The following is a 22,537-nucleotide window of genomic DNA, read 5'->3' on the forward strand; positions in this document are numbered from 1 at the left end:
CGTGTGTGTGTGTGTGTGTCTGACTAGATGTAAGGCGCGCGAGTTGACACCGTTATAACCGAGTCAATGTAGTGAATGAGAGCGCAATGGAGACGGAAAAGCCATTAACAGAGAGTCTAAGACGTTAATTGGTCACACTTACGATATTTATTTTAAGCTTACAAACCTATAAAAATTTGCAGTGTGTCAGTAAATTATCTGACACCGTGAATGTGCTCTCGAGTGTCCAAGTGCCAGGGTGCTTCATAATTGGATAATTCCAAACAGCATTAAGCGTTCGTGTTAGCGTTTTTACAATGATTTGTGTAGCCACAAATACAAATAAACTATCATTCATTCGTGTGGCGTATAATTAGCAAAACTTTTCTCAGTCGTCGCGAATTGTCGGTAGTTAGGTGTTGCTGCATATAGTTACACATAGTTTCTAAGCCGGCAGAGTAGAATGAACAAACACGCGTTTTCTAATTACTGCGTAGCGGCCGCTTCCGTAGTTGGAACAATGCTAAACTCTGTTCTCCCATAACGAGGGCTAATTTTCGCTCGAAGGCGAATGGACACGCTCGCCTGCTGGAAAATTGACAGCAGTGGGATTTTTTTTTAGTTCAAGCAGGTTATAGACGTATTACGATGGTCCAGCAGAGCCAACGCACCGCGTACCGTGAGGTTGCGGTTAGGGTGAAGATGATGCGTATAGTCTTAGCAATATGCTCACTTCCCATTTCCCCGAACCCTAACCATGCATCTTAACCCCACGATGAACACTGCATTGGCACTTCCGCCCTGCCGCAGTATAATCGAATCAATATCTGTGCAAACAGGAATATTACCGATGTTCTCTCTCGCTGAAATACATACATACATATACATACATACACGTATACGCAGTGAGATTCACTGCTTGTGTAGCGGTGTCGCCGCGAGCGCTAGCGTGCACCGTATTACATACATTATATATATACGGGAATAACGCGAAGCTGCTCGCGTCGGACTATACGAGGAAGGCGACAAGAAGCGCCTCTCAGAATTACATTTCTAAATTACTATATGTCATTACACTTTTCGTACACCGACGTAATAATTATGAACAACAGCGTCACAGTATGCGTGTCTTACTGAACTAAACGTAACAATAAATAAAGGCGAGTGCCTTGTCGTACAACGCGACCCCCAGCACACGACTGCCCGTCCGCGCATGCGCCACGGCCTTCACGCCGCCAAGGTCACGGAAATATACGCCCGATTATACACAGTCGTAGGCTTCGGGGGGATCCTAGCCATATCTACAAGTTTCAGCCGAATACACGATAAATGGCTGCTCCATCACTCACGATAATCTCGTCCCTTCCACGGACATTGCCGATCAAACTTCGGTTCGCTTCGCTGTGTATTAGCCACAAGCCAGCAGTACGCGAATCCTCTTCACTGTCTCCATCAGTCGAGTAATGATAATACGATGCCTAACGGCCGATGTTTGTCTCTATAAATATAACAGCTATATAATAAGATCGTTACAGCATAAGGGGATACTTTTACGTGTACACTATGAGCGCGCATATATGATATATAGAACCACAGCAAAAGCAACATCTATTAACGGATATTTTTAACACATCACTTTGCTGAGATCATACGTCGATGTCTGCTATACTCGCTCTCAATTCCCATCGCTCAATTTGCGCCGGAAAAAAACACTAACACCCGACGTTGAATACAACCGGCACCATGTCATATAATGACGGGCCTAGCTGCGACAAACTTGATAGTTCTCTGTACTAAGAGCTACTAATGCCTTAATAATGAGAAGAAAATCGTTATAATTATTGCCGTAACGTCTGCAGCATTATGTATATCGCAGGTATAATAGCTGCAACACAACTATACGAATATGATAAAGCGGGCGACTAGACTCTATAGATAGAGTCACGGCGCTGTGCCCAGCATACAAGACTTACAACACACGAGTACATTACACCCAGATATACATAGACGCGTTGTGCTGGCTGTACAGTTTACATGGCATGCATCGCTCCGCCGTAGACTAGCGCTCAGTAATTTACAGTAGATGTTCGCAACTAGTTTCTCGCTCAGTGATCTTTGAAGCAACGCTCGCTGAAGGTGAGAGAAAGTTGCACGGCTACAATGCTACGACAATGGTGTCTTGCCGTGCGTTGCTTGGTCTCGTTTCTCACTGTCCCTTCATTCGGCAACACTCATGCGCCAGAATATCAGTTTATATAATATGACGGCAGTCTGATCCTATCTAACATCTGTTAACATGTACGATCTGGTGCGTTGTAAGCACGCTGGCCGTACTAGATTCTGTCAGCTACATCGTCAGTAACAAATCCGTAGTTTATTCGATAGCGTTAAAAGCACATGACAAATGCATAGGGGGCTGAATTCACATTTATATCTGGGCTAACCACCCGAGTGGTCTCTCTCTACATTCTTCCCACGTTCTCACTCCTCTCCCGCCCTCTTTTTTGCGCGGGCTCTCTCACTCACTCTCTATTTCTCGCGTTCTCATTCACTCTATATCTTGTCCTGTCAACACCCTAATTTCCTGGCCCAATTCGCTCTTGTTTTCTTTCCTTCTCATCGCTTTCGCGTTCTCTTTCTTTCTTTATACGCTCCCCGTTCTCTTCATCTCCCTCGCCTTCGTCTCCGTCGCTTTCTCCTTCAGTCATTATCCTGCAGTTTCACTCTCTCTAAATATGTGTAAAATAGTTGAAGGTTCACTCGCCCATCTGTTTATATTCGTTTTAAATGCGTAGGAACTCGAGTCTGTACAGTGTCAGTTAAGCTGCAGCTCAGCGTGCTTCGGCACCCCCACAATGCTATCCACCTTTACTATGCCTAGCCAAACGCTTGCGTGTAAACGCATTAACCATTCGTCTCACGGTTTTTTTTCGCCCGTTTAAATTTTCTCGCAATTTACAAGGTGAAGCCCTATCGATATGAATGTAAAAGGCGTGCAGGCAGGTAGATGATGGACGAGGTTTACAGAGATGCGGAGTCTGGCGTGCGTCAATGCCCATCATCAGGCGGATTGCGCCATCCTAACTGCTTCCCATCGCGCGTCGATATGACAGCCAGCGCTCGCACGCGCGCGCGCGCGGAATATTCTATCTATCCCGGCCCGGCAGTTTCCGACGGGCTGGCGATTTTCTCACATCCGCTTCGTTGTTGACTGAGCTGCTGGCGACCATTAATTATGCGCAGATTAGCCGACGGCTAAGCAGCATGAATGCAAAGCTCGCATATTTGGTATATACCTATATCAGTGTAATTGAATTCGAACGCCGTTCATTTCGAAAGCGCACGCGGGCGACGCTGCCAGCGACGTGGCCGTACGCATCGGCGGCGGGCGGGGGACCGCGACGAAGTTGTACGGACCATAGGAGATAAATAGAGAGAGAGAGAGAGAGAGAGAGAGAGAGAGAAACACACAGAGACAGAGCGACATACACACATACACATGCATACGCTTACATGCAGAAGATATGCAGGCAATAGACACAGAAACACGTCATAGACGACAGAAGGCGTCAGAAACGCACACTTTACATAGCTCCCCTGCATCTTCATTGCCGCTTCCCCACAGCCTTTCCCCCCCCCACCCTCGCCGTCGACGGAAAGCCGCCTCTCTCTTACCTGTTGGTTCTGATCTTCGGACATTTGCAGCTGAGATCGCTCTGCTGCACCCACAGCTGCATCTCGCCTCGCTTGATATCGGCGCCCTTCTTAAACACGGACATGACGTTCGCCGTGAACCGCACCCACTGGCTGTCCGCCGACTCTCGCTTCAGCACGTGAGCGTAGAGTGCTGTAAGGACAAGACGCCATCTTGTAATTCCATCCGCGCGAGTTAAGTCGGTTAATCGAAATTCTCACCGGAGTGTTCTCTCTCGCGCGCGCGCCGCATTCAGACGCGTTGGGTCTTAAATTGAGTTCTGCCGTTATATATGGAAATGGTTTTAGATATCTGTCGGATTGAGTGTATGGACGCGTTATAGAAGCTGCTGTGGTTAGTTGCTTACCGAAATCCCGCTTGCAGTATTTGCGTTGGTTGACTCGTCGCGCGTTGGCCCTGCACTTTCCACATTTACCTGGAAAGTAACGGACAACAATAGGTTAATTGTAAATTACATATCTGATCATATATATATATATATATATATATATATATATATATATTTTACTATCATCTGAACAGGTATAATAGGCATTACCGCAGCAATCAGTTCATCGAATTGATATTTAAATTTTTCTGCTTTTCCTGCTTCCCCAATCAGCGTCTTATTTGTCCCCGTTTCTCTCATTCGCTCTTTCTCTCCCTCTTTCTTAGTAATGCATGTAAATTAACAACACCCAAGCTTAACGTATTCCATCCTTGATGTACTACAGCAATCCCCTTCTTCCCTATTGAGTGTTTACTGTGAGTATGATAAATACGGTGATGTAAACGATTTACATCATATCTGTACGCGTCGTTTGCTTCACGACCGCGTTCCCATTGTCTTGATATATATATATGAATCGTCGCTCGACATCCAGTCAGCACACAGCACAAAGTCCCGGCTTCCGTGTGTAAACCCTCTGAGTATCCGGCCCTCGGCAGCAGCTCTCGCACAACGTGTTTACCCTGCTAAAAGTGTTTCCGTGTAGAGAGCGTCTTCGCCTCAGGCCGGGCCGTGTTTATTGCCTCATGTCTGATGTCAATATGTTTCAATACCTTTGCAGGTTGCCTGCGTCGGTCAATATTGTCTGAGTGCGTGAAGCCTCGGACTGTCGCGAGACAGGCACGAGGTAGGTCACAGCGTCTATGTTGCTCCATCCATGCAGAACGGAACGAGACGGTTTTTAACGGGAGAGGAAGGAAGGGGGGACGAGCTTCAGGCTTCTTCTGTTAGAGCTGTGCGGTTCGGAGAGCAGTCTGCGTGGTCGGTCTATGTGCTCGGTCATGCGTGAAGAACGCAATAGCACGTGTCTTCTCCGTGTTTCTCCATGTGTGTGTGGGGGGATGTGTGTGTGTGCGTGTGTGTGCGTGTGTTTGTGGGGCGTGCCGTGCGTGTGGTGTGTGTGTTTTGTGTTGTGTGTGCGTGCGTGCGTCCGCGTGCGTGGTGCGTGCGTGCGTGCGCGTGCGTGCGTGCGTGCGTGTGTCTGTTAGTGTTAGGGGGAATGGGTGTGCGTGCATGTACGTGTGTATGGGGGTGTACGTGTGTGTGCGTGTGTGCGTGCGTGCGTGTGTGTGCGCGCGCACGTGTGTACATGTGTATGTGCGCGAGTGTATTTGCGTGTTAGGTCGTGTCACAATAGAAATAGGCAATTATTTCGACACTATAACTTCAAACGTCACAGACGAGCATAACCGTGTATATGGACCGTGTGTAATCGTACTGATGACGCAATGCCAAAGCCAGACTGGGAAGATGTGCGCACCCAGGCAGCTGCTGCGATGCCGATTCACGGGATCATCCGAAAATTCGTGCACTCAAACCTGCTGATTCACGTATAAGCGGAACCACTTCACCCCCATCGCGCATCCCACGCGTAAACAAAATGGCCGCAGAACTTCAACAGATGCTGCACTTAGAGCGCCGTCGAAATCTGTGACGACAAAGCGGTCATCGGCAATAGCAGCAGCAGTGGTGCTAATCGAGCGATGAGGCGAGATGGAGCTTGGAGAGACGTTACTCACATTACACGTCACCGACGCGTGTCCTCGACGCGAACCAGCGGATTCTGACGGCTCTCCGAGCGAATTTGGCGATTCTAAGTGGCGTGGTGCTATATAGAAGACACGCACCAGGATGTGACCGGGAGTGGGTTCGGTGACTAACAGGGCAGTGTGGTCAGAAACAACAACCTGCCTCGGGAAATTGGACCACGGAATAAGACGTGATAGATAATGTAGTCAGGGACTATTACGTGACGGGGAGCGAAGACAAAGACCAGTACGCCAATGACTAACCCCCCGATAACGTATGAGGCCAGACACAAACCCGTGACGTAAAGTGGAGTTACGTACTAACCCGCCACAGGGTGTGGAGTCAGACACATATCCCGAGTGAGAGAGAGAGAGAGAGTTGACTATTCCTTGCTAGGCGCGAAGTGGGGGCATAAACCATTGGCGCACGATACACCGCGAGATAGGGTGACGTCGTGGATTATATCGTTGTTGGAAATGAGGTCGCGCATTACTTAGGGATAGGGAGTGGGGTCACACATTCATTATTCACGCGCCGGAACTAAGATCACGCGCTATTGACCGGCGGTGTAAGGACGCAGCTACGGTCTAGTCTAACCCACTGAGGTCGTTTAACTCGCGCCACGCTATAGCGATGAGACAAAGGGCCAGGATAAGCTCGGTTTGGCTTTGCATCGGGCCAAGCACTGGCTACGGCAGATTCAGGGTAGCATGCAACGCACGGGTCCACCGGATAAGCTTGGTGCAAATTAACCTGCGATTGTTCTTACAAAACACACGCTTGCTGCGCGCGCGGACACGCGCCCGAAGTCAAAACGCTGTCGTCGTTGTTTGCCAGGAAAATATTGTCATTGAAAATATTGTTCTTCGTCAAATTCTTCAATCAATCACTGTTTAACGACTGTATGGTATTGTTCTTGAAAATATTTTGTAAATTTTGTTCTTCATCAAATTCTCCAATCAATGAGTGTTCAGCGACTGTATAGTATTGTTCTTGAAAATATTGTTCCAATATTGTTCTTCATCGAATTTTTCAATCAATCAATGTTTAACGACTGTATAGTATTGGTCTTAAAAATAGTTTATGAATTTTGTTCTTCATCAAATTCAATAATCAATTAAGGTTCAACGACTAAATTGTATTGTTCTGAAAAAAATATCGTTCGTATATTGTTCGTCCTCGAATTCATCAATCGATCAGCGTACAGCGACTAGCGGCCCGCATCGCGTGAATCGCCATGTTTTGTGACGCGATGCGCACAACTATCGCATTCAACCTCTTACTGAAATCCTTCATCGTCGATATAGGATGCTGAATAGCTCAAGTGCTTTCCCACTTCTTTAGCGACCTTGTTTATCAAAGCTTCGCGCGCGGTCTCTCCCGCCGCATTGATTTAGCAAAGTAGTGGTTCGCTAGCCGTATCTCGCTAATTGGCTTCGCGCTACGTGGAATTTTAACTTCGTAGCTCTAATGAAGCCATTTATACGATTGTGAAGCTTCTCCGATGTCACGATTTCGCGAGAACTCGATCCGTCTTCAGAAAGCCTGTATTGAGTTTAGCCGCCGCGCGCCGGCTGGTAAAAGTATGTCCGCTTTTCCGCGCCGTCTTTAAAATTTCTTGCGTCAACAGTCGGAACTCATTCAGGGAGATGTTGACACAGGAAATTATCGCGGCGACGGTAAACCTCTGCCTCGCCTCCTGCCGGCATACACCGAGGGTCTTCTTACAGTCCAGGTTCTTTGCAGTGCGAGAAATTGCAGCGCGACTCAGTCGATGAGAAAACGACGCGTACATACAGAGAGCTAGGCGGACAGGATCGCCAACTCTTCCCGCTCTCGCACAAGTCTGAGCTTACTACGAATTATACAGATTATATACATAGAGAGAGAAAATGGTCTTGTTTATGCCTCTGCCACCGCGGCTGCTTACTGCTGCGAGCACCGCATGATGGCGCGCACAGCGCCCGCCTATTTAATTCCTTTACACCGAGAAATTGTCTACGCAATAAAATTATTAAACAGAGAGTAATAAGATCATCTTCATATAGTGCTCTTTATATATGCTTAATTAGCGTTCATTCTTTATAGAAGAAGATCACGTTACTTACGTTGCGATAAGGGTTAAGCACCTCTTTCTTGCTAAAATTAGAAGGCAAAGCAATCTATCGGCGTTAGTGCGACGGCTGGAGTATGTAGGAGAAGGTTTTCATTTTTTTCTGACGTACACACTTGCTCTAATGACGGACTCTTTCAAACTCGAGCAACGAGTATCGTCTCACCAAAATGCAACCGCTCCCTGTTGCGTGCGCGTATTGGGTAACGAAGAGCACGCATTACGCTTGCTAGCGAGCGAAGGAGAAAGAGATAGAGAGAGAGAGAGAGAAAGAGAGAGAGAGAGAGAGAGAGAGAGAGAATTAGATTAGAATACAGGAGAGAGAGAGAGAGAGAGAGAGAGAGAGAAGAGAGAGAGAGAGAGAATAGAAAGAGAGAGAGAGGGGGGTATTGTGTGGAGGAGTGAGAGTGTGTGAGTGAGACATGATGAGTGAATGAGTGGTGGAGTGAGCGTGGCGGGGGTGCGTGCGTGGTGTGTGTGTGTTTGGTGTGTGTGTGTGTGTGTGTGTGAGTGAATAGTGGGTGGGTGAGTGAGTGAAGTGAGTGAGTGAGTGAGTGAGTGAGTGAGTGAGTGAAGTGAGTGAGTGACGTGAGTGAGTGAGGAGATGAGTGAATGAGTGAGTGAGTAAGGAGTGAGAGTGAGAGTGAGGTGAGTAGTGAGTGAGTGAGTGGTGTGTGAGAGAGGGATGCAAAGGACAAGCGAGCAAGCGAGTGAGGAAAGAGAGAATGAGAGATAGATAGATAGAGAAAGAACGAAAGAAAGAAAGAAAAGAAAGAAAGATAAATAGATAGAGAGGAGAGAGAGAGAGGGAGAGGGAGGGAGAGGGAGAGCGCGCGCGAACGAGCAGAGAGGAGAGCAGCGAGCAGCGTGAGTTAGCGCATCAGCTGTGAGTATACACGGCTAGTATTTGCACAGCGCTCGCCCAAGTGTTTATCATTGTTGTCATCTCTGTTCACACGGCACACCATTAGGCGCGCGGCTGCAGGGGGGAGGAAGCGACGAGGAGGAAGAGGAGGAGGAGGAGGAGGAAGAGGAAGATGAGGAGGAGGAGGACCGCATCGATCTAGCGGCTACTTAATCGTGTTTACCGACGGCCTCCTTGCGTGTCGTTAATCCATTAGTTATCATGTAACTTTTCTTCAGCAGATTGCCGATGTTTTGTTGCGACGTCTGCGTGTAACTTTTGCCAGGCGTGAGTAGGCGGCCGCGTGTGTAAACTCTGCGCCATCGCGACGCGCGCAGTCGATTGTAGATGTCTCGTCGTTGCTATGCGCGAGTGCATCGCCGTGTGAAGCCCTTAGCGGTAAGAGCGCGCCGGTTTATGCGCGAATGTTGCAGCAGCAGCAATCTTCGATAACGTCTCCGCGAGTGCATCGGTAACGTAAACTGTGTCACCTCCCCAACCAGACCGAACCTTCACGCGTGTCGCTGCCATATACGCTGTATAGATTCTCTCTTTCGTATCTCTCCTCTCTCTCCTCTCTCTCTCTCTCTATATATTATATATATATATATATATTATATATATATATATATATATATATATATATATATAATATATATATCCTCTCTTTATACTATATAATATATATATATCAAGAGTGCATAATAGAGAAAAGTATGACACGGTTTTACAGGCGTTTTGCATAGTTTTCAACTGGTAAATATCTATCAATATGTGAATAAATATATTCAAACTTTACTGTTTTCGTCTATGATTCTCCCTTAATCATATGACACACAATTTACCTGAAAATCGTATGTGTTCTTCAAAAAAGTTATTTGAATACGACACGGTTTCGTACAGTTTTCACGCATGAATGCATCTCCGACCGAACTTTCTTATGGGATTAGTGTTCTATTGTCTATGACGGTACGCTGGGGGCCCGTGGGAATCAGCTGCACTGCTAAATGCCGTGAGCGCGTTTATTTTAGCACGCCTGGAAACGCTGCACGCTGAATACAATTCGATGCCTAATATCCCATACGACCCCAAAGTTCCGTCATAGCACAATAGAACACTAATCCCATAAGAAAGTTCGGTCGAGAGATGCATTCATGCGTGAAAACTCGTACGAAACCGTGTCGTATTCAAATAAGTTTTTTGAAGAACACATACGATTTTCAGGTAAATTGGTGTGTATATGATTAAGGGAGAATCATAGACGAAAACAAGGTAAAGTTTGAATATATTTATATCACATATGATAGATTATTTACCAGTTGAAAACTATGCAAAACGCGTTAAAACCGTGTCATACTCTTCTCTATTATGCCACTCTTGATATATATATCTCTCTCTCTCTCTTTATATATATATTTATATTTATTATTATATATAATATATATAATGCTCTATAGACGCATTTTGGCTGATTCTGTCAATCATTTCCGAGCCGGAAGAAACAAAAAACGTTACCCCTTGTGATCGTTTTGAGAGCAGGACGCGTCGACTTGCAGACGAACACTACGTGGCTCGCCAATCTTCCGCCATTTGCAACATGCGCTGACGTAATCATTATAGAGGTGAACGGAAATGCGTAATCGGTCAGATTTCGCTGGAAGCTCCGGTCCCTCGGCTTTTCAAACTTCTCTCCATAAAGTAGAAGCCAGCGCGGCGTTCTGTCAGTTATGATTTAATAATAGTGTTATTTTAAGGCGCATTTGATGTCACTAAGTGGATCGGCTGGCCGGGTTATTGGTTGGCCGCACCGATGGTTAATCCGGCGCTCCGCTGGGAAATACGGTGACAGGGAAACGACATGCACGCCAGTCATCGATGGCTTTTCATATTGCACACGCAGGAGCGCATTTAGTAGGCGATTAACAGCCAGGAACAGGTGAAAACCGTCGCTCGCTGTGTTTCCGAAAGAGCCGGGTTTCGTCGACGCGCTTGTATGAGCGTCACGTGCGCTATAGCAACGCCGTGAGCTGGAAAAAAGCGACAAACGACTCGCAGAAATTCGATAATGCCGAACTGGAGTCTCAATCGGCAGGAGGTGAGAGCGCGCTCGGGAAATGTTTTGGAAGTGTGGAGAAAGAACAAAGCAGGAAGAACAGCTGGAAGAACAACAAACTGGCAGAACACATGGAAGAACAGCAGCTGGCTTACCTCTACTGGTCGTGGCCCGGTTACTGTCGTACGTGGGTCTGTCTGTTCGCGACCCTTGCTCGGCTCCGTCGTCATGAATTCGGTACCTCTGCACGCAAGAAAAAAAATCAATCAGAGAATTAATTAATCGACGAGGAATTATCGATATCAATCGAGATATCGATCCTGTCACACAGTTACGACGCGTGAATGTGTGTACCGATACTCGTCCGGTGAAACAACAACGCTCACGAATGCCGGCAAACAGCCTCTAGTTTACGTATACTAGCGTATATAGCCTCTATTTGTAGATGTGTATAGCGCTGGATCTATTAAAACACGCGGACGGCGGCTGTCGCTTCGCGTCGTGCGTACCGCCGCGTAATCTCCCGCGACAACTAAAGGTCCCTATAGTCACGGCGGCGACAACAGAGCGTCGCTTAACGAGCTTACGCGCCGCGGGCTTCGCGCCGTTCGTCGCCGACAGTGTGTCAATGATATTCCGCGGTCTAGTTGTGGCGACGCTGCTTTCATATTCCGCCAGCGCTCGATTCTTCGCCGCCACCACCTAGCCTTGCAGGTCGCGTCGTCTCTCGGCGGAGATTCTCCCCCCCGTCTTCGCTTCCCCGTCAGCTTCTTTCTGGGTTTTCATTATCATGGATATCAGCGCGACTACCCTCTCGATATATCGATAACGAAGCTGTCTCTCTCCGACGATGCATGTGGCGCCGCTTAGAGTGCGGCGCGCGCGTTCTCTCTCGCTCTCTCTCTCTCTCTCGCGTTTCATAAATCTTGCGCGCGTTTCTCGCAGATGTGACACGCGTGTGAAAGAGGGCCTCGCGTCGTTAAACGGAAGACTTTCATTAAATTTCCGTATTTACATGATAATTATTCGCGCGACGGCTAAAGGCCCGCGTCGGCCATTGTCTGCGTCGCCGCGCCGAGAGAACGGTAATTAATCTACGTTCTCGTCGCTGCCGACGACGCCTTCGTTAACAACTAATATGCTAATTCCGCACACTCGCAATTGCTTCTCGGCTATTACGATCGCGCGCCGAAGTAATCAGCGGCTGGTGTTTGTATCGGGTATATAGCGGTTTGTTTCAATCTGATAAACGGCCGATCTTCTACAATGCGACGCGACGATTTTATGCACGATTTACAGCATTCTTTCTACGAGCAAGACGTTCGTCGTTATATAGATGTGAAAGAGTTCGAGGGGCGATGCGTGGTAATGGCCGGCTATTTCGCCACCGAGTTTATAAATGTGTCGGATATAAAAGGGATATGCTACGCAATGATTTGCTTCTCTATAGACGGTCGAAACCATTCATCATTGCAAATTGCGGATAGCCATATAGTTTAGAGTATAGGTGACGACTTCTTTTAGTCTCACTTCTATATGGATTAATTAATCGTTGATACAAGTAAAAACAATGATAATGCGTTTTAGTTCAGTCGCTCGCCACTTACTGATGCATGGCGCCACTGGCGAGCGGCTCTGTTGGTATCCCTTAGCGCATCGGTTACAAGTGCGCCCGTCACTCCGTCCTTGCACGGACACTGCCCAGTCGTCTGGTGCATGTCTTCCAGACGTTCGACGGATGGCACGCACAGGCTGCAATGAGAAATCTGATATTTAAGAATATAGTATGATATGATAAGATATATATTATATAATATATATATATAATATAATATATATTTATATATATAATAGGGAGTTCTGTTATATATTATGAAACGCATATGAACATATATGAATATATGCGAGTTTAGTTACATATAGGAACTCGTATGACCTTTTCTATGACGGCAGTCTGATCCTATCTAACATCTGTTAACATGTACGATCTGGTGCGTTGATAGCACGCTGGCCGTACTAGATTCTGTCAGCTACATCGTCAGTAACAATCCGTAGTTTATTCGATAGCGTTAAAAGCACATGACAAATGCATAGGGGGCTGAATTCACATTTATAATCTGGGCTAACACCGAGTGGTCTCTCTCTACATTCTTCCCACGTTCTCACTCCTCTCCCGCCCTCTTTTTTGCGCGGGCTCTCTCACCTCACTCTCTATTTCTCTCGTTCCCATTCACTCTATATCTTGTCCTGTCACACCCTAATTTCCTGGCCCAATTCGCCTCTTGTTTTCTTTTCTCCCCATCGCTTTCGCGTTCTCTTTCTTTCTTTATACCCTCCATGTTCTCTTCATCTCCCTCGCCTTCGTCTCCGTCGCTTTCTCCTTTAGTCATTATCCTGCAGTTTCACTCTCTCTAAATATGTGTAAAATAGTTGAAGTTCACTCGCCCATCTGTTTATATTGGTTTTAAATGCGTAGGAACTCGAGTCTGTACAGTGTCAGTTAGCTGCAGCTCAGCGTGCTTCCGGCACCCCCACAATGCTATCCACCTTACTATGCCTAGCCAACCTTGCGTGTAAACGCATTTACCATTCGTCTCACGTTTTTTTTTCGCCCGTTAAATTTTTCGTGCAATTTACAAGGTGAAGCCCTATCGATATGAATGTAAAGGCGTGCAGGCAGGTAGATGATGGACGAGGTTTACGAGAGAGCGGAGTCTGGCGTGCGTCAATGCCGATCATCAGGCGGATTGCGCCATCCTAACTGCTTCCCATCGCGCGTCGATATGACAGCCAGCGCTCGCCACGCGCGTGCGCGGAATATCTTATCTATCCCGGCCCGGCAGTTTCCGAGGGGCTGGCGTTTTCTCACATCCGCTTCGTTGTTTGACTGAGCTGCTGGCGACCATTAATTATGCGCAGATTAGCCGACGGCTAAGCAGCATGAATGCACAAGCTCGCATATTCGGTGATATACCTATATCGGTGGTATTGGAATTTCGAACGCGATTCATTTCGAAAGCGCACGCGGGCGACGCTGCCAGCGACGTGGCCGTACGCATCGGCGGCGGGCGCGGGGGACCGCGACGAAGTTGTCCGGGACCATAGGAGATAAATAGGAAGACAGAGAGAGAGGACGAGAGAGATGAGCAAAACGAGGAGGGACGAGAGAGAGGGAGAAGAGAGTGAGTAGCAGAGAGAGAGAGAGAGAGCGAGAGAGCGAGAAAGAGAGAGCGCGAGCGAGTGAGTGAGGGAGAGAGGGGAGAGGGAATAGTACGAGCTGCATAAGGCGCAACGAGAGAAATGATGAATATTCTCTTGCACTCTCCCTTTCCACCCTTCTCTATATTACACTCTCCTTCTCTCCCCCATCTCTTTGTCTTTCCTCTTATCCTTGTTTCTTTTCCCGCTCTTGTCCTCTTCTTTCTCTCTCCCCATCTTTATCTTTCTCTCTCTCTCTCTCTCTCTCTCTCTCTCTCTCTCTCTCTCTCTCTCTCTCTCTCTCTCTCTCTCTCTCTCTCTCTCTGTCTGTCTATCTATCTTTCACAACAAAGGTATAGAAGGAAAGTAGGATATACGCGGCCGAGGTGCACGGGCACTACCGCGCAGTACATGCCGGCGTACGCCGTAGCATTCCTCTCTAATTCTCAACGTAAACAGCGATGTCGAAAAGCTGGCGTCATCACAACAAAGACTGCTCGAAAACTTCCCGCTCAACGAAAAACGTCAGAAGTAAAAAAAATATTCACTTCTGTCGCCGTTGCCGCCGCCGCAGTCCTGGATGACCCAATATGAAGCTACTTACGATAGTAGGAACTACCGTTTCTCGGGGATAAGCTATTGCCGGCTTTCGCCTGTCAGTATTTTTGTTGTTTTTGGGACACTGCACAGCAGGTTTAATCAAAGCCATCACGTGACGATTAGCTCGGCGAGAAGGTGAGGGCCGCGAGAGGGCGATGTAAACCAAGGTGACAAGTGCCATCATAACATCTATGCTGTCAGACAATCTTTCTCCTCTCTCTCTTTCTCTCTCTCTCTTTCTCTCCCCTTCTCTCTCTCTCACTACATCTTCTTCTCTCTCTTTCTCTCCCCGTCTCTCACTACGCCCTCTTCTCTCTAGATCTTTCGCTCTTCTTGCTGTTGCTTCGCGAATAAAGTGGAACAATAATCCGTCGTCAGGCCTCGCAATAAGGGGCATTTTTCTGCCACCAAGGGGCAACCAAGAGCAACGGCGGTGCCGGACTTCGTTGCGAGCGAGGAACGCGGCAACAATAATAGCACAGAGAGAGTGCGCTCGCCCTGCCGCCCAGCCGCGCTGCAGTGACGCGGAGATGCTGCCATTGTCCGCGCTTTTACGATGGGGCCATAATTCCTTCGCTGGCCGTCGCAACACCTTGAGGTGCGAACTGCAATTAATTCACAATCACTGTCCTCATCGCCATCGCCGTGCCGCCATAAAACCCGTGTGACGTTTCCATGGAAACCGTAACGGATTCAAACGCCCATTCGGGAATTCGCGCGAGATTTGCATTAAATTGTGCGCTTGCGGAGGTACGTCGTAGATCTCTTTTACGAGAAGGTGGGTTGATGAGGCGAATGTGAGAGGCGTTGAAGCGAATGAGCGGTTCGGGTTAATATTTAACACTAAACAATGTCACACAACCCATAGATTCTGTGAACGTGTGTAGACGGCAATGAGTTTATACTGGCGACGATAAAGACGTCAGCTGCGCACGCAGTTGTGGGTCCGTGTGCGTAGACAGTGTCCGTAAATTACGATTACAGGTGTTCATATGTGTAAACACTACACGCTCGCGCGCGCGCACACACACACACACACACACACACACACCACTACGACACGACACACACACACACACACACGCACGACACACACACACACACACACACACACACACACACACACACACAGACACACACACACGCACACATTTTACGATCAATGCGCCATCAAGTATAATCCCAATATCAATGGAAAATCTGTTCTCATTCAACCATTCACTCTCGGAATAGTTTGAGAATTACTGTTATTAAATAAGATTTATTCCGTTGCTTTATTCACTTATCTATGAAACGTTTAGAAAGTATTAGGCTAGGGGGATACGCGCTGAACCATTCGAGCGAATACCATTTCGTAGATTAGTGCAAGGCTATACATTGTCGACCGCGATATATCTCTACGAATGGAAAATCTCGGCATCCCATAATTTACGTAAGTAATATACATCTTTTTTTTTACACGCCATCACTAGAGAGCAGTATCATGCCTCCCCTAAAGCTATGAAAAACCATCGCAGGAAAAATCTATCGGTTGTCGACGATTCGATGACGTTTATCAGACATCATGCAGGAGCATGAGACCAGGTAGCTCTAGAACTAGAGCCTTTCGCTCTGCCACGGGCCTGTGGCAGAGCGAAGGGCTATAGTTCTAGAGCTAGAGACCAGGCGATCATCTCGTAGCGTCGCAGAGTTTAGCAACTAGGCCGCCTGTTGTGTCTCGACGAGGGGCGGATGCCGTAAAGAAAGGCTGGCCCGCGAAGAAACAAGGGTGTGTAAGTTATGTTTGCCCATCAGCTTACTCGGCCCGAATTGCTACCCTGATTAGCCAATTCCGTACTTGTTAGACGCGACAACAGGTCGGTAATTTGCCTTCTTTCTGTGCATCGCCGCGGTAATCCGCGCCGCGTATACGAACCGAACCTGTCAGTCTCGCATGCGGCAGGCGTTGTTAGGGTGAGTGAGGAGGGCTGGAGTATGGTGGCCCAGGAACGCCAGCCATGGTATTCACACGAGTTCAAACTTGATTTATAATTTCAAACTTGATTTCTTATTTCAAACTCGATTTCTAATTTCAAACTCGATTTCCAATTTCAAACTCGATTTCCAATTTCAAGCGATTTCTAATTTCAAACTCGATTTCCAATGTCAAACTCGATTTCCAATTTCAAACTCGATTTCTAATTTCAAACTCGATTTCCAATTTCAAACTCGATTTTTAATTTCAAACTCGATTTGCAATTTCAAACTCGATTTCTAATTTTGCGTACTGCTAGCCAAGGTAAAACGCGTGCTGCAATGCGGGCCTTGAAGCCCAACGCATGCATATATAAAAACACGTGTTGCATGATTGATATATATACTAATATGAACGTATTGTATGATAGATTTTTGTTCTGATAGACAGAATCCCCCCCCCCAATACATTACTGCGTATTGGCGCCTGCAAACCTCCTTCGGTTGCCGACGGAAATTTTCTCACAGCAAATCTGAAAGACATTTACCGATTTCTGTCCGCGATTGATAACAATAAGCGTCTTGCTGGTTATTTCACCCGTTCTAGCCAGTGCACGCACCAGATACCGGTTTCATGCGTGCAGTAACAGCCGCGAATATAGGTTTGCAAGCGAACGAGTAAGCGAGTATAACGTTGCCGAGGTTAAACGGCCAGCAAACCGGCGTCACCATCTCGTTAAGTAAACGTTAATATTCATTCGCGTTGTTAGAATGCTGGAAGTGTTATCACATCTGAACCATTGGTGTGCGGTAACAACGGGTAGTATAACAACAACATATGCTTGCTCACGCACGAGATTCGCTATACAGCGACAGGGTTTTCACTATTATTCTTCGTCGCCATACGTTTTTTGAACGGGTTACCATTTGAAACGTGTCGGTCACTGCAAAAGTTATACCAATATTTATCACGAACATCCTGAAAAGTTAAGACATCGCCGCATGTCGAAGACGCGAATTTCACTTCGTCGGGTTTGTACGTATACAATACGTGCCTGTAGTCATTCGACGGAGACCCTTCTGTTAAATAATAGTTGGCATTTTCTCTCACAATATTATCTGATACCGAGTTGTTTCGACATTGAATGTTGATCAAGAGGACAGCGATTGACACACAAGAAATGGAGTTTATAGAGCAGGAAATTCCGAAGGATCGACATGTATGTGTTAGAGTACTTCATTTCCTATACGCGAGTAACATTCCCATCCATCGAAGTCACTCGTCGCGTACAGTGACAACAGTTTTCTCACCACGCATTCCCGCCCACACAGCCGACCGCTCGGGCAAGTCGTTCTTTGCCGGTTATACACATGCGTACGTGTCTCTGCGCAACAGAGATCCACTGCCACTACCCCCAGGTGTGTTCGACCAGCTTACTACCTGGTGGCAATATAAAGTTAATCACGGCGCTTACGTTTGCATGCCTTCCGGTGGTTGATCGGTTTCGATGAATCTCTGAAGAATCCTTCCTTGCAGTAGTGGCAGTGCCGCCCAGCGGTGTTGTGGCGACAGTTGAGACAAACGCCGCCGCTCTTGTGACCGGACAGCTTGTACAGCTCCATGTTGAACCGGCATCTGCGGGCGTGCAGGTTGCACTGGCACGCTGTAACACAAGAGACGAAAGATCGTATCATGAATGATTTCGCCCTAGTTAGAGATCGCCGCCGCCGAAAGTGTGAAAAAAATTGCTATATCGCGCGGGATGCTGAATATTCCCCGATCGCATCGGCCGTCACGCGAAATTCATTATCAAAACATTCGCGCAGCGGGTGGCTAGGGGAAACGCGTCAGCCGCCAGCGGCCATTGAAAGCGGTCGTGAAGGCCGGGAAATATTCTAGCTCATAAACAAACTTTCCGAAGCTGAAAAGGTATCAAATTTATTTATGCAAATCCCCGTTATATATGTATTGCGAAAACGAGAAATATCGCTAATTCCTTTTGCGTCAGTAACGTGATTTATCGACTCTGCGCCGTGAAAAAATCTGGGCGCGCATTTACGCGTAACTTGGGAAATTAAACGATGATTTAAACGGATGACGCAACGGATATTTCGTTGCTGAGTTAGCGGGCAGCCGATAGCGATGGCGTGGACGTGCGTCTGATGGACATGCATGGATTAGACACTCACACGTCGCGCGAACGCAGATTTTGCGATAAAGTCACATAAAAAGCACACGAGGAATTATTTGTTTCTGTTTTTTTTTTTTAATGTAGGCCTACTTTTGTTTAATCGGTTTAATTTTTTATAGTTTTCTGAATTTGTGCTTTGTCTGAACTTGTGTGAACTTGTGTTTGTGAATTTGTGCTGAATTTGTGCTGAATATTGTGCACTGGCGTATTAAAAAAAACTCAAGCGAAACAAACTCATTTTGCACTTCATCGGAGAGGCTTGATTCTTGTCAGACGTTCAGCTGCTAACTGAGTCCGATTAAATTTCTGGGACATTATTTTGCGAGTTAACGCACTCTGCGCTACCTTCATTTATAATAACTTAGTGGGCGATGCAGAACTCGAACCCCATAGGTTCCAACCTGGAGTGCTAATCATTATGAGAACATAGCAGCATATTAATACTATTACTTCGAGATTTCGTAGGTCTAGAATATTTAACACACAGAGTCGCCATGTCTACTAACGTGTGCAGAAGGCACCACGTGGCATCGGTGTCCAATTAGAAGCTCATCCTGACACTAATCGCAGTGACGAGGTTAAATGCACTCACGGAAGTGTTTGCATGAGTTATTCGCACAACGTTTTTTCTCGCCCGTCGTTGACATTTTTAGTTATCTAACCAAATAATGTATCGAAGGCATCGCCGAAGAATCGACAAGACACTTTCACAATTTTGTTCCAAAGATGTTTATCTTTTAGATCTGCAAACAGCCTTTAAAATTTCAATATTTATAATGTGTTACCGCCAGCATTTGGCTGATGGTGTTTACTCTGCAAAATATTCACCGAGGTCTGTCGGACGACACGGCGTTTTTGCGGCACCGATAAATAAACCGGTTAAATATTTATGCGGACGCGTATTATGGTTAATAATGGTTAATAACCCAAGCAGAGAATTATCGCTCGAAATGCAAAAGTTATAGTAAAATGTGCGTGAGCGAACATCGTAGTCGCGCGCTCAAAGGCACCCTCGTAAGTCAACAAACGACGATTGTGTACGACCATAGTTGCCTGCCAAGTAACCCCCCCTCCCCCTTCTCCATTCGCCTCACCCACCCGTGCGCACCACCCACACACCGACACTGCTGTAGGTCTTTATGATATCTTTCCCTAAGCTAAGTCGTTTCCCTGTCCGTGCGCTTACACACATGCAGGTGCGCGCACCCCGGCACATTAGCCCCACCCTTTGTACGCTCGCACGCAAGCCGCGAGATACATTCTCACTATAGACGCGAAAGGCAACAAAGTCGGGGCCGAACATTCTATTATCGGTGGCCATTAACATCTCGTTGATTGGCCCGCGCGCTGAAAATGAAAACATCCTCTGATCTTACTTTCACCTGATGACTGAGCGCCTCTCTCTCTCTCTCTCACACACACTCACCGGCGCCGTAATGACTTTATTGAGGGAAGATGTTTCACCTTGAGTGAGCGCTAGCAATGCGCTAAAACTGTCGTAAACGGTGAGCGAGAGAGAGAGAGAGAGAGAGAGAGAGAGAGCGTGCGAGAGAGAGAGAGAGAGAGAGCGTGCGAGAGAGAGAGAATGAGAGGGCGAGCGAAAGCGAGAGAAAGCGCGAGACAGAGAGAAAGAGAGAGGGCGAGCGAGAGCGAGAGAAAGCGCGAGAGAGCGAGAGGGGGAGAGAGAAGGAGAGGGCGAGAGAGGGCGAGAGAGAGGGCGAGTGAGAGAGAGAGAGAGAGAGAAGAAGAGAGAGAGAGAGAGAGAGAGAGAGAGAGAGCGAGAGCGCAAGAAATAGTTAGGCCTTCTCAACAAATGTAGGCGCATCCGTCTCTTGGGAGACGCGAATCGGTATTTACAAGAAATCCATTTGCAACTTTAATTTATCACTGCATGCGTCGGTTCCGGCACTCACATATGCAGACGCATATATATATATATATATATATATATATATATATATACATATATATATATATATGACTTTATTTATTCATCAACATCACAGACGGATTATAATATCACATCGGGTTCGCTACTAATACTAGGCGCTGGCAAGCCTTAGCATCTGAGATCCTAGTCAAGTGTTCACGTCACATGATATTCGTATCAGAGTTGCACACGCCTTATTTTACGGCTCTCCTGGTCGCTGGGACGTAGCCGTACGGCGTGTTGCTAATTTCCGTTGTTGGTGCTGCGGTCGTTATTGCGAGGCGACGTCTTACATGGCGGGTTAATCGCGAACGCGTTCACACCCCCGGGGCTATCCCGTTACACTAGCATTGTGCAGCGCGCGTTACACAACGTCCCCACCTGGACGGATGAATGCGGCCGATTCTCCCGCGCACAACAGTCCCGTACTTGGCCAATTATTCCTGTCCCTAATTGATTAATTTCAGGTGTCAGGGGGCCGTTGTAAACGCTCCAAGGGTGGTCGTTATCCGCGTGTTTGGAGGAGGGAACCTCTTGGCTGCCAGCAGCACAGGAATGGACATGCGTGCCGACGAATGGAAATCGGCCAGCCATTGTGAAATGAGACTTGACCCTGCTTTCCTCCGACATAGAGCAGCAGGCGCTAGAGATTTCGTGTGGCCCGGTGTTGACGCTGCAGAGATGACGCTCTGTTCGTTTCAGATGGGTAACAAACCGGAGAAATATGCCGATATATACTGAATAGATTCGCTATTGCCTTGCTTGAGTCTATATCTCTTTACGTAGAAACACGTGATGCAGTCACGAAAATAGCGTCTCATTCGCTCGCTCATTTTCCCTCGCACGCTCGTGCCGTTGATGTACGTTGTCGAATCAATATCTCAATTAAGTTCAGCGCTATAGACGAATGGCGCGCGAATTCAGCGGAACCAAAAGCGAGCAATATTAAAAAGAAGAATTCAGAGTAATCTCCATCCAATCTTCCAAAATAATCGAAACTGAATTTTCGCTGCCGAATTCGCAGCCGCCCTCGCGCATCTACGATGGCGACAATCGTCGAGATGAAATGAAATGCGTCATGCGCTTTCGATTCGAATATCTCACGGATAAACGCGATTCAAGCTCAAAGACTATTCGGAAATTACGCCTCATCGTTGAGAATTTTGGGCGCGTGAATGATGTCTGAGACGGCGCTTTAGAGAGCTGCTAGATTACGGCGGGCTTATGCAAATCGACAGCGACAAGGTTATTAAAACAGGCTCTCTAGCGGCACGCGCACATCACGTGATAAATTGCCCTTAAATCTCTGCGTGTATTGAAACATGAGCACGTCCCATTGTCGTCCTTCGCTGGCGCGGCAAATCAGAAATTTTTGCGCGATGTCAGCCCGTGCTCGTGAAGGTTCCAGCGCCGCGTCTCCGCGCTCGCTCCCTGCATGCGCGTGTCATGTCGTCGACCGGACCTCCTCCAAATTATTGACTGCTCTCAAGATGAGAGTGAGAGGGAGAGAGAGAGCGAGAGAGAGAGAGAGAGAGAGGAGCGAGAAGAAGAAGGGAGAGGAGAGCGAGAGAGAGAGAGAGAAGAGAGAAGAGAGAAGAGAGAGAGAGAGAGAGAAGAGCAGCGCAGGAGAAGAAAGAGAGAGAGATGAGAGAGAAGCAGGACGAAGAGAAGAAGTGTGTGTGTGTGCTGTGTGTGTGTGTGGTGTGTGTGTGCTGTGTGTGTGTGTGTGTGTGTGAGTGTAGTGTGTGTGTGTGTGATGTGTGTGTGTCGTGTGTGTGTGTGTGTGTGTGTGAGTGTGTGGTGTGTGTGTGTTGTGTGTGTGTGGTAGTGGTGTGTGTGTGTCGTGTGTGTGTGTGTGTGTGTGTGAGTGTGTGGTGTGTGTG

General features: G+C 47.3%; 1 protein-coding gene across 1 annotated transcript in view; it reads right to left on the minus strand.

Moving 5' to 3' along the window:
- Window positions 1–3,650: 3,650 nt before the first annotated feature.
- Window positions 3,651–22,537, minus strand: part of LOC106807759 (netrin-1-like) — a 54,086-nt gene continuing 35,199 nt past the window's right edge. Inside the window, 8 exon segments of the mRNA XM_014810210.1 lie at window positions 3,651–3,826; window positions 4,041–4,109; window positions 10,937–11,024; window positions 11,880–11,953; window positions 12,389–12,451; window positions 12,454–12,489; window positions 12,492–12,533; window positions 18,008–18,196. Coding sequence (XP_014665696.1) covers window positions 3,651–3,826; window positions 4,041–4,109; window positions 10,937–11,024; window positions 11,880–11,953; window positions 12,389–12,451; window positions 12,454–12,489; window positions 12,492–12,533; window positions 18,008–18,196 — 737 coding nt within the window.

Source organism: Priapulus caudatus, unplaced genomic scaffold, assembly GCF_000485595.1.
Source record: "Priapulus caudatus unplaced genomic scaffold, Priapulus_caudatus-5.0.1 Scaffold233, whole genome shotgun sequence".
NCBI lineage: Eukaryota > Metazoa > Priapulida > Priapulimorpha > Priapulimorphida > Priapulidae > Priapulus > Priapulus caudatus.